The sequence below is a fragment of the Trematomus bernacchii genome, unplaced genomic scaffold (assembly GCF_902827165.1).
Source record: "Trematomus bernacchii unplaced genomic scaffold, fTreBer1.1, whole genome shotgun sequence".
In the NCBI taxonomy this organism is placed as follows: domain Eukaryota; kingdom Metazoa; phylum Chordata; class Actinopteri; order Perciformes; family Nototheniidae; genus Trematomus; species Trematomus bernacchii.
Genome location: NW_022987714.1, coordinates 3,177,099 through 3,190,724, shown reverse-complemented (window position 1 = coordinate 3,190,724; position 13,626 = coordinate 3,177,099). Strand labels below are relative to the sequence as shown.

At 40.8% G+C, this 13,626-nt stretch overlaps 1 protein-coding gene across 1 annotated transcript in view; it reads left to right on the top strand.

Moving 5' to 3' along the window:
• Positions 1–13,626, top strand: part of scaper (S-phase cyclin A-associated protein in the ER) — a 65,236-nt gene continuing 51,610 nt past the window's right edge. The window contains 3 exon segments of the mRNA XM_034141459.1: positions 1–422; positions 4,424–4,541; positions 5,356–5,432. Coding sequence (XP_033997350.1) covers positions 255–422; positions 4,424–4,541; positions 5,356–5,432 — 363 coding nt within the window. The 5' untranslated portion in view covers positions 1–254.

Here is a 13,626-nt window from a genome sequence, read left to right as displayed (position 1 = left end):
CCCGCCCTTGACCTGAACTATACAGTACGTGATTGGCTGGAGTATATGTTGTGACGACGTTCTTGAGATTTCATTGGATGATCCCATCGTCAGTCAAAAATGTCAATTTAACATACTTCCTGCTTTTATTGTTAGGTTGTCCTCCCCACTGTCATGTTTTTAGCTGACATGTTTTTTCCATCAATCTGACAACAAGAAAACCGTGTCCATAGACTTGTTTTTCCCACGACTGAACGTTGAACATACCCGGGTCGATGTCCAAAGACAACCGCCATGACGGACGACGGCGTGGCGCTGGGCAGCACCGTCTCGGCCCGAGAAACAGCCAAGGTGGGGACGGGAGGGAGAGGTCTGGAAGCAACAGCTCCGGGTCCTCGCATGGAGGAGGAAAAAGCAAGAATACGTCCATATCCGCCCTTAAGGTACGTTATGACATATGAGCTTGTTGCTAACTGATGAAAAACAGCCAATCATTCCGAGGCAATTCTAGCTAGCTAGAGCTAAAGTGTCTGTATACTTGGGTTCAGCAAGCTGGATGATACAGCAGGAGTAGAGCATTTTATGGTGACCTTACCTGCCGCAGGTGCTGTGTTCGCCCAGGTGGTCCTGACATGTTTTAACTAGTAGCACCCACTCGGGCATTTGAATTGAATGATCATAGGGGCGACTGCTGAGAAAAGGCTTACGCATAAGGGGATTGTTGTGCTTATATGATACTGTCACATCATCAGTAGCTTCTTTCTTAAGACTGTGTAAAGTTTGTACTATTTACAGGCAGTCAAACCATGTGGGCTTCTGTGTGTTGTCCCTAAGCAGCCCATGAATCATAGGACGCTGAGTCCAATCAGATCCAGAGCATCACCCTGTGTGGCTAATGCACACACTGCCTCTGAGCCTGCAGCTATAGCTCTCATCACTGACAACACAGGGTGGGGGGTAGAGCGGCAGGCCTGCTGTGTGCACATGACTGCACAGTGTTGTGGCAGAGTGAGAGAAGAGAAAAGGAGAGAGAGAGAGAGGGCAGGGAAAGCTGAGGAGAGAATCTGTAAATATAGGAAGCTACATGCAGAAGAGAGTGGCAGCAGCAGGCAGAGAGTGAGGCCTAAGAAGTGGCAGACTGCTGAGCACAAGGACTGGCAGACTGCTGAGCACTTGTCTGTCTCAATCGCTACTGGGAGAGGAGTTGACACAGCTGGGCAAGTTGCTATAGCAGTGTGGACTACACAGTGGGAATCTATTTTGGTCCTGCCGTCAGATGACGATGTCACCTTGTGGCAGTGCTTGTGAGGGGGAACAGGTTGCCTGACGTGGACTTCAAAAGTATGTCAGGGGTGGATAAGGACGAGGAACCTGCTTACAGGCTGTACTTCTATTCTGTATGTATCCTCTAATCTTTTGATTGTATCTGTGTCTCTCCTAATAAGCAAGATCTCACCCACTGTCATGCTACTTGCATCTGTTTGTATTCCCTTCCCAAAGCGAAACCTTATACTTGCCCCTTACTTGCAGTCTAGAAAAAAACACTGTCTCTTATGCATGGGGAAGGATTGCCTTGTCAGAGACTATAACACGTTACGCTCTTCAATGTATCCTATTTGTCTGCAGTAGAGGAGGGAGAGTGCTTGTTTGCAGCTGGTTAAGTGGATCAAGAGAATGTTACTGTAAGCCTTTCTTTGCCTCAGCTGCAGCACAAAGTTAGCCATCAGTTGTAAATAGGTAAGGTATTCCTACAGCATTCATCAGTCATCAAATGGCTGCCTAGTTCGTAAATGCAGAGTAAATATTTACAGATTGCAGAATGGTGGATCGATGCTGACAAACGTCTCTAGTTGTTCCTGATTTTAGCTTTGCCTGTATTGTTTAAGGTTCTTTTATATCCCTTTTAGATCTTTTATACTGGGCAGAATAAAGCCCATGCCATTTGACATGTAAAGAATTTTGCTCACCAAAAGTAGGTCAGCTGGGTATCTCCCTTAGGGACATCAGACCAATACACGCATACTGTTTCTGCATGTGTAACCCCTAATGAGCCACATTTACATTATTATACTGCCATTGAAGGATAGCCTGCAAATATTGCTTTATGTTATGTCTCATAAAACTAGGTCTCATAATTCTCACTTGTTTTGTAAAGCCTTGAATAAGACATAAACTGTATCCCTCTTTTTTCTATTGCAAGTGTATTGCAAACGGGATATTTCAGCTGTAGCTTTCTTATCTGAATAGTGTTGCTCGTGAGAGACAGCCAAGAAAAGAGAACGGTTTGTTCCATGACTCATCTGCTATTAAGAGGAGAACTGGCTCTCGATTTTCATGATAGTAACAATGTATTTCAAGTCTGAAATGACATCTTATCTGTCTGACCAAAAAAGTCAAGTTTTTCTCTGGAATTCTGTCAACATAACATGACATAATTTAATAACAGTGCAGAAGAGGCTTGGAGAGGGAACACATGGAGTGGAAGACCCAGAACGATAAGCCTCGAGGTATTAGCTTCTGTGTTGTTTTGTAACCAGATTGCTAGAAGTCAGGACATTAAGTGATGTAAGATTACAAAGGCAAATTAGACTGTTGGGAACACCGTGTTTGTTTGTCTCTGTCATTGCATTGCGCAATTGAGATGAGATGTTATTGCTTGTAGGGTCTTAAGCAGATTTGGTCTCTGCATTAATGCAGGAGCTGTTTGTCCAAACTGCTGTGAGACAGAATGTTTCTCAGTGAGATGAGGTTGCATAGTGTTGTTGATGCCATGTTTCATCACCGGACATCTTAATGTTCTATGAGTAAAGGACCTGATGAATGACTCCTCGTAGCATTTGTTTTGGTTCACAGTGTCTGCTTCACCCGAGGTTACAGTCAAGTTCACTGATGCATAGTCAATGTGTAGGTCAACCATGATGCATGCTGGGCACAAAGCGAGTTTAGAGCTCCCGCCTCCCGCTGTTACTTGTCAAAGTCTGCTGGGAAACTCTTCCATAAGTAAAGTTAATGTGTGCAGTATTGTGGCGTCCACCCTGGCTCAGAGCCACACACCAGGGATAGGAGGACATATAATTCAAACAGCATATTGCAGAAAACTGTCTTGTGGTACTGAGTGTAGCTACTTCTCAATGACTAGAAGAATCAGGGATTTATATAGTTGTATATTCAATTTGTTAAGAGCAATTGGTGCTTTTGTTGATCACACTTCTATATTAAACATATCCTACAGATGTTTGTGTTACTATGAGCAATAGAAAAGACTTGCCTTTGGTTGCATTCATGTCTGTTTTAGATTTGAATTATGTGTCTAAATACAAAGTCTGTATCACACAGTTTGATGTGTCTGAACATTCCTTTTAAAATGTATAATGGGTTGAATATATTCAGTATATTATTGATTTGCTTGTCTCAAAATATTTTATACAATATATTAATTGACTATTTGTAGGGCTCTTATAACACACCATACTGCTCGACACAATGTTTTAGCCAATGTACAAAATCAGTGTCCATGGAGTGTTAAAAATGGAGGTAACCATAGCAACACTTTGGCTTCAGGCTGTGTGTGTGTGGTTATCTCTTCAGTAAAACTGTTTAGAACATCACCACCAACATTATTCTTTATAGTATTGTTATTCTCAACAAATCCTGTGAGGGGACCGAATTAAGCATTTAGTTTAAATTTTATAATTTATAACCTTCCACCCTGTCTGTGGCACTCCTCTCCAAACCCATTAATTAGTTTATCTATAAAAAAATCATATATTTAAAAATAATGAGTCATTTAATACCTCAAAACATTTGAAACAATGGGAATTAATTGTCCCCATTAAGCTGGACAATAGCATATGTAGCTATAATATGGAATGTGAGTGTATTTAATGGAGCCTATTTTCAGGTGAAAAATGTATGTGCTGGTTAATATTTACTGCTAAAAGGCGGTTTATAGGGGATTGCGTCAAAATCCTTCTGTGTCCAGATTAGTCAAAATGAAGGGTCATGTCATTCAGTGTAACTGTGTGTGTAACCTTTAATTTGATGTAATAATATTTTTGACAACGATGGAGCTTTACGGTAAACGGGAATACGTTGCAGCATTTCAGGCTTCAGCTACATAGACAATACATGTTGATATTTTCATAGGAATTGCTAAGAAAAATATAGAATATGACCATACTTCATTTATCCTTCAAACTCACTTCAAACCAAGAATGCGTTAAAATGAATGTTTTTCGTGCAATAGGTTTTAATCATGTTTCTCAGCTTTGCCTCATGGGATACTACCCTTAGTTGGCAGCTTTTTGTTATAATATTAAATGTCATGGATTGCACATCTATTCTTTATTCCATCTTTGTCCCATGTGTCATGTTGCACTGTTCTTTACCATTATTCCATGGCTCTTGGATAGAAATAAAAAAATAATGTGTTTCTCTTTTGCAGGCATCTTTTCAGCGCTCTAACAGCCATGACAAGGTGAGGAAGATAGTTGCTGAAGAGGGCCGTGCTGCTCGAAACCTCATCGCCTGGAGTGTACCTCTAGAGAACAAAGAGGAGGAAGGTGGGTAGCTGCATGCCAAACAAAACGTTTTGTGCCGGCTAATGTGCTATAATTCTGCTCCGTGGCAGGTTCCACATTATTGCCTTATTAACATCACACAGCTAAATTGAGTACGTGTATGGTTTAGGTCCTTATTGTGCGTAGGTAGGTGTGGCTGCTGATGTTTACTTTTGGTGATTTCATGTCTTTGGCCCAGTGACCCCAGTCTGTGGTTCACTGTGTTTGTTCAATGTAATTAATTATTTATTGGGATTTAAAAAAAATGACATCAAAAGCACTGTGTCAATTCAGTCCTGAAATGTAAAAGAAAAACAACTCTGCATTTATGGTGACTTTTAACCTGACAATAACAATATAGCTTCCTATATATCATGGCAGTGTTCCATAACATTATCAAAGAAAGTTCCTTTTAGACCAACCCACTCAGAAACCTTTACTGTACCACAGCCTCTTATATGTCTTACTATTGCTCTTGCTCACTCTCTTCTTTGTGGGCCAGCTCGGTTATTTTATTCAAGGCACATTTCTGCTCTTGAGCTTGTGCCAGAAATATTCCAGTTTAAGGTCTCATATATGTACCTCTGTTAACATGCATCTTAACTAGCAGTTTTTTTTAGCTTAAATACTCCAAGGGTTATTTTTGTTGTGCACCACAGTTGTTAATGTGTGACATTTGTATTTATCAACAACTAATCAAACCTACATTACTCTGATGAGTTTGAAATGGTTCATCATCATCTCATGTGATTATGACCTTCATCAGCATTATTAAGATTTCATCAATAAATAAGCCTTCATTTTCTCTTCCATATAGCAAAGTCCAAAAGCAACTCCAGTGGCAGTTCCAGAGGCCAGAGGATCAACTCAGGGCAACAAAAGAATAAGAAACAGGTTAGTGTACCATCTTCTTCCACTAGAGGACACCATTCACCAAGCTAAGTCCTCTATTTATTGAGCCTAACACTACAATAGATCTGTGATGGTCTTGAAACTCCATGTTTTTGCATAATGTTAAAAAGTGAGTCTGGGAAAAGCTGATTTCAGAAAAGTAATTGCATTAGGGTTTTGCAGTTTAAAACAAACATATTAATTAGATGGTGAACATCAGTGGCGAGCCATGACTTTTATACCTAGGCCCTCTGACCCCCACCCCTTCCCTCGAAAAAGTTCTGAGTTCTTACGTCACAGCGTATACTTCAGGCATAGGGCTCTGCTTCAGCGGAATATCAAAACAACGGCCCGGGGTGCAAAACGCATCAATGAAAGCGACCCTCTACCACACAAAACAACACCTGTAAATAACCCAATTTGTGTTCTTTGAAATTGAAAAGGATATTGCATTGTGTTTGTTACTTTCGTTGCAGTTGTATGTCTTAAGTGTAATTTGGCATGCTTTTATTTTGAAGGCGAGTTTACGCTGTTGACAGGAAGTTGTTGTTGCTATGGAAACAAGAAAAGCTTCACAGCGGGCGGAACTTGTCATAAAGTCCACGATAATAAAACCCACCCATTTAGAGGGAAGATATGATTGGTCAATTGTACTGTCATTTAGTGGGAATGCTGACACAGCATTCCAACTATCTGTTATGCTACGCACGAAATTCTTTATTATTCCGCCGGGTTATTTTGCGCCTCTTCTTCTCCCACATTGAACATCGCAGAAACTCCGTTGAAACATCAAAACGTTCAGCTCGGTCGGGAATCGATGGCAATTCTTTTATCATTCATAACTTTCATAATTCCAGAGATACATCCCATAATTCATCACATCTTTAACATGGAAGTCAATGGAGAAACTCTTCAGACTTCAACAATCTTCATGCAACTTCAACTGCTAACTGCTCCTTCTTCAACTGCTAACTGCTCCTTCATACTTTCACTCAGAAACCTCATTCCAACTTTAAATTGTTACACATCTTTCTGACATTATTCGTGTTACACAACATTTAAATCTGATTCTTACTTTTAGAGATATTAAACATTGTTCAGACCTTGGTAAAGAGGCCTTCTTCAGATTTTAGAGTGTGTGATGTCACAGCTAGAGTGGAGGACAGATTTAATTTTGCCTTCATATTTTCTTTTAAACCTGCCATAATTCCCAAACCCTACATTCCTGAGACATAATTTTTCATGACAAACGTAGGAAAACATCTCGTAGCTTGAAAGATAAAAAAAAATTAAGCAAAATAATTAAACAAAATGCCTCTTGAGGGCATGAAGTGACAAAAACTTTCAACATGTCTCCATTAAACCCCATTGTAAGTTCAGCCTCACCTTTCCCCACCACAGCAGCCGCACACATTTAGTTAATCTGCCAAAAAGGCCACATTATTAACCCGAAAGTACACAAAAAGTACACTTCAGATGCTCAAGTTCCTTGACATGCTTCACGCTTTGAAATTTCACCGATATCTGTTACGGTTCTTCAACAAAACGTTCACATGTAAGAGGTTTATCTCTCATTCAGAACAATGAAAATGCTCTCTCCTCACTGATCACCATGGAAACCTTTGATCTCTGGACACGTCGTTAGCTCAAATATAAACACCTGTGTCATGGAACACGATGATGTCATAACTTCAATTGACATAATTAGAGCAGCAGACTAATGACGTGGTCACTGGAGTTTAACAGACTGTCTCAGCCTATTATTATTTTCCGTCTGATGGAGACTTCATACTGACTTCAACATGTTCCACATATTTTAGACATTATTGGTGACGTATGCTTTTAGTTCTAAAGTTTTCAGTTCAAATATTCTGCTGCTTTTTCATGCATTTAGACTTTTATTTTCTTGTTCTTATTTCACATTCAAGTCCCCTCTATTCATGAACCCTTTAAAGTACTCAGCCACACCACTTGTATACCAGGTGCGACTGTTGCTATGTGAGTTAATCTTTCAAATACAAGGTTGCTTGTTTGATTCAAGCTCTTGTAGTCAAAATGTCAAGGTATTTATCCTTAACATTTTATCAGCTAACTAATGACACACACTCAGAGGACCTTTATAAACGTTTTAAGTATTGCACATCTTTAAACATGACTCTTATAAATCACTTTTAAAACCAGCGATGCACTACAGTGTCAGCTTTTCTAAAATAGAAACTTCAATGTTCACATCTTTCTAAATGATTCTACTTTTCAATGACCTACAAATAATCCTAATAATAATCCCATTTTCAATCTTCAAACTGTTCATATTTTTTGGTCAATTAACAAACCTGTTACAAATGTGTTGTTCAACCAATTTGAGCCTTTGCCACATTTATTTGAATTATTTATATAATTCCTACATAATGGGGAAGCTTCCCACTCTATGTTATGTAAATACAAGTCTTTGACAAGAAAATATGTGAATTTCTAAATATTTAATGTCAATCCCTGGTTTTGGTTCTAGTATGTTCACTGTACTGTAGGTTATTTAGTGGGAATGCTGATACAGCATTCCAACTATCTGTTATGCTACGCACAAAATTCTTTATTATTCCGCCAGGTTATTTTGCACCTCTTCTTCTCCCACATTGAACATCGCAGAAACTCCGTTCAAACATCAAAACGTTCAGCTCGGTCGGGAATCGATGGCTATTACTTTTCTTATTCATAACTTTCATAATTCCATTCATCACATTTTTAACATGGAAGTCAATGGAGAAACTCTTCAAACTTGAACAATCTTCATGCAACTTCAACTGCTAACTGCTCCTTCATACTTTCACTCAGAAACCTCATTCGAACTTTAAAATGTTACACATCTTTCTGACATTATTCGTGTAACACAACTTTTAAATCTGATTTGTACTTTTAGAGATATTAGACCTTGGTAAAGAGGCCTTCTTCAGATTTTAGATTGCGAGATGTCACAGCTAGAGTGGAGGACTGATTTAATTTTGAGAAAAAAAACATGGAAACCTTTGATCTCTGGACACGTCGTTAGCTCAAATATAAACACCTGTGTCATGGAACACGATGATGTCATAACTCCAACTGACATGCTCAGAGCAGCAGACTTCAGATAATGGTTAACGGTCCAGCCCTCAACAGCTCTACGTCAATTATGGGGTGTCATCATATGCCTTTTCAATCAATCAATCAATCAATCAATGTTTATTTATATAGCCCAATATCACAAATGTTACATTTGTCTCAGTGGACTTCACAGTTTGTACAGAATATCAGTATGACAATACGACAGCCTCTGTCCTTAGACCCTCACATCGTACAAGGAAAAACTTCCGGAGAAAACCCACAGTTTAAAGGGGAAAATGGGAGAAACCTCAGGGAGAGCAACAGAGGAGGGATCCCTCTCCCAGGACGGATAGACGTGCAATAGATGCCGTGTGTAAATTGAAAAGATAATACATTTGCAACATAGGTAGTCCAAATGTTTGGAAATGCATGTGTCTATAATAAGAAGATGAATCCACGAGGATATCCATCCAGGACCACAGCAGCAGGCACAGCCACGACTCAAGATCCAGGGCTCGCGATCCAGGACTCAGGACCACAGCAACACGATCAGCCATGACTCCGGATCCCGGCGTATATAGACACCAAAAAGAAATTTGGGGAAGCTGGGTTATTCGGAACATGAGAGTACACAGGTACAGACAGAGAGAAGGAAGAAGTAAGGTGTCCCCCGACAAACTAAGCCTATAGCAGCAAAACTAGGGGCTGAATCTAATCAGCCCAACTATAAGCTTTATCAAAAAGGAAGGTCTTAAGCGCACTCTTAAAAACGGATAGGGTGTCTGCCGCCCGAACACAAACTGGAAGCTGATTCCAAACTGGAAGCTGATTTCACAAATGTGGAGCTTGATAAGAAAAGGCTCTGGCTCCCATTGTACTTTTAGAGACTCTAGGAACAACCAACAACCCTGCATTCTTGGAACGCAATGCCCTAGTACAGCGGTTTTCAAAGTGTGAGGCGCGCCTCCCTGGGGGGGCGCCAGAGAGCTTCAGGGGAGGCGCAGCATGAGAAAAAAAAGTAACGAGAACAAGATGAGTAAAGTGTCACTTGCACACTTTTGGCTGTCTGTGGAGACCGAGTTCCCCCACCTCGCCAAAAGGTTGTAAAAGTGCTCATACCCTTCACCTCCACCTACCGGTGTGAGTGCGGGTTTTCCGCATTGACTTTGATCAAAAGCAAGTACCGGTCAAGGCTGCAGCCAGAGGCTGATCTGCGTTTATTCCTGTCTACATTGCATCCCCGCCAGAGTCCTGCACGGGTCTGATTTTCAAGACCCGCTCACGCCCCGCACCTGCAACGTGCAATACCGAACCCGCCCCGCCACCCGCACATATTGCCAATTAGTTCCGCAAACCGACCCGACCCGTCGGCACAAGATCCGCAAACCGACCCGAACCCGCATATCCTAGGAGCACTGAAAACATGCAATTATTAACACACGCAGTTGCGTATTTGGCTCAAAAAGCGTGGGATGTTGGTTATTTTCTCCATGACACCAAAAGCCTCCCAGACGTTGGATTTCGCTCTTGAGGAAGAGTTATTTACAATGCTGTATTCTCCGCTAGAGCTTCACCTCAGCCATTTCGAATGTGGCGCGCTCAGCAGCAGATTGATGCGGTGCAGAGGTTATGATTATGCGCGGTCCCGCGGGGAGAGGTCTGAGGAAACTTACCACCCGCGAATCACTTTTTTTGCGGGTCACCCGTCGGGTACCGACCCAATGCAGGACTCTGATCCCCGCAGGACTCTGATCCCCGCAGGACTCTGATCCCCGCATCACCCGCATGTGCGCATCAAAGACGCAGACTCATTGTTCCCAGCACTAAAGTAGGGGTGAGTGTAATAAGGAGGCAAAGTTGATGTTCAGTGTGTTGCCGGGAGCATATAAGGATTCATCCACGATGTTGAAAATGTAAAAAATGTTTAAAACACATATTTAAAACATAAAGATAAAAAGGTTTTAAAAAGTTATTTTTTAATGTTTTTAGGAGGTGATGCTACTCAGCCATTCAAATCGGTGCAGTCAGTGAGTCAGCACGATAGATTCAAACACACAGAGACGAGACAAGAAGAGAGAAACAGTTGGAGTAACTTCAAATGGCGTGCTCAAAAAAGAGAAAGGTAGACAGCGAAAACAGAGCATTTAATGACATTTGCTCTTATTGGACCTCTTTGAAATGCAATTGAATACCCCTGCATTATAGCAACAACAACAATAATAATAATAATAATGATAGCAATAATAATTGGGAGGGGGGACGCGGCTGTTCTCATGTTCTCTGAGGGGAGGCTCACCTTCCCAGACTTTGAAAACCCCTGCCCTAGTAGGACAGTAGGGTATAATGAGTTCTTTAAGGTAAGATGGCGCCTGCCCATTAAGGGCTTTGTAGGCGAGAAGAAGAATTTCTATCCTGTGTTCTATAGGGAGCCAGTGCAAGGCAGCCAGAACAGGAGTAATGTGGTCCCTTTTCCTAACTCTGGTTAGTACAAGTGCTGCAGCATTTTGAATCAGCTGAAGCGACTTAACTGACTTCTTGGTACACCCTGATAATAAAGAGTTACAATAATCCAGCCTTGAAGTAACAAATGCATGGACTAGTTTCTCTGCATCGTTTTGAGGCAAGATATGCCTGATTTTTGCAATGTTACGTAGATGGAAGTAGGCGGTCCTTGAAATTGATTTTATGTGGGCGTTAAAGGATAAATCCTGATCAAATATAACACCAAGATTCCTTACAGTCTCACTGGAGGCCAAATTAATGCCATCCATAGTTAGTATATCTTTAGATAATTTGTTTCGTAGATTCTTTGGGCCGAGTACAATAACTTCAGTTTTGGCCGTGTTTAACATCAAAAAGTTTAAGGTCATCCACGTTTTTAAGTCCTTGAGGCAGTCTTGAATTTTATTTAGATGATTAATTTCATCAGGCTTGATTGATAAATATAGTTGAGTATCATCCGCATAACAATGAAAATGTACAGAATGATTCCTTATAATATTGCCTAACGAAAGCATATATAATGTGAACAAAATAGGTCCAAGCACTGAGCCCTGTGGCACTCCATGGCTAACTTTGGTCTGCATGGAAGATTCATCGTTGACACATACAAACTGAGAGCGTTCAGATAGATAGGACCTAAACCAGCCTAAAGCAGTTCCCTGTATGCCAACTAAGTGCTCTAGTCTTTGCAATAAGATGTCATGGTCGATAGTATGAAATGCAGCACTGAGATCGAGCAAAACAAGAATAGAGACAAGTCCTTTGTCTGAGGCTATTAGAAGGTAATTTGTGACTTTAACCAGAGCTGTCTCTGTGCTATGATGTGTTCCAAAGCCAGACTGAAAATCTTCAAATAAATCATTGTTTTTTAAGTAATCACACAACTGTTTTGCGACTGCTTTCTCAAGAACTTTTGAGAGGAACAGAAGATTAGAAATAGGTCTAGAGTTGGCTAAAACCTCTGGATCGAGGTTGTGCTTTTTAAGAAGCGGTTTTATCACTGCTACTTTGAATGATTGTGGAACATAGCTAATAAAGACATATTCATAATATTTAATAAAGAAGTGCTAACTAATGGAAAAACGTCCTTTAACAGCTTAGTTGGAATCGGGTCTAAGATATACGTTGATGGTTTAGAAGAGAGAATCATTGAATTTAATTGTTCAAGGTTTATGGCTGAAAAGCGTTCTAATTTACTATCTAGTGTAATATTAGAACTTACGTTTCCGGGAGCTGTTGATAACACTATACTGGTCAACGGCAAGACGTCATTAATTTTGTTTCTAAGAGTAACAATTTTATCGTTAAAAAAGCACATAAAATCATTACTACTGAGTGCTATGGGAATAGAAGGCTCAATAGAGCTGTGGCTCCATGGAAACGCATCCCTCGCCATAAAACACGATGTCGCTGTAACTCCAATGGACACGGTCCGATCGTCCCCCAAACTTCGCTTGTATATCACCGGTCCATGCCTCAACAGCTCTACGCCAAATCTGAGATCTCACCATATGCCGTTTCCATGGCAACGCATCCCTCGCCATAAAACAAGATGTTGTCGTAACGCCTATGAAAAGGGTCAAAACAGCACCACATTTCAGATAATGTTTAACGGTCCAGCCCTCAACAGCTCTACGTCAATTATGGGGTTTCATCATATGTCGTTTCCATGGAAACGCATCCCTCGCCATAAAAGACGCTATAACTCCTATGAAAATGTTCAAAAAGTGCTCAAACTTCACATGTGTGCCAACAGTCCAGCCGTGAAGACATCTACGGGACAGTTTTGAGATTTCTTCAAATGCCGTTGCCATGGCAACACAATGCTCGCCATGGAACACGTTTTTCTCATAACTTCAGTGAAAATACTCCAAACGGCCCAAAACTTCACAGGTTTGGTAACGATGCAGCCATCAACACATCTAAGTGTATTATGGGATGTCATCAAATGCCGTTGGCATGGCGACAGATCATTCGCCATCAAGTTAGTTCAAAAGTTTGCAGTTCACATATTCTGCTGCTTTTCTAAGCCTTTTTACTTTCTTTTCTTCTCTCATCACACATTCAAGCCCCCAGTGTCCATGTATCATTTCAATCTAAATTCTTCACTTTCTTCTTACACATTACATTTCAGCATAGCAGTTTAGCGTCAGCTTTTCAGCATAAAGCATTCCCACTAGCAATTTCTTCAGGAATTGCATTCTCTAGTTTGACATTACTCTCTCGTTCTGTGACTATAGCTGGTTCCCTCTGTGAATTCATAGCAGGACCACCAATCAGCTCCTGTCTTCACAGTAACTCGCAGAGACGAGCTTCAATCATTTAACCCTTCACATTCAAACAGAAACTGAATACATGAGAGTAACAAATGCGTCACTTCCGGGCAAAAAGTACGGCTCCGCCCACTTTTGGGGGAAAACAATGCTGTCCTTTGAATGGCGGTCAATACAAATTCTGAAGTTTTTGCCAATCCGATCTTCAAAGAACCTGATTACAATGGCCAGGCAGGCAAAACATTACATTAAGCCATTAGAAATGGACGATCGGGCTCGATGTATGGTTAAATATAGCAGTAGGCTATCGATTTTCATAGATGAGAGTAACATCTACGTCACTT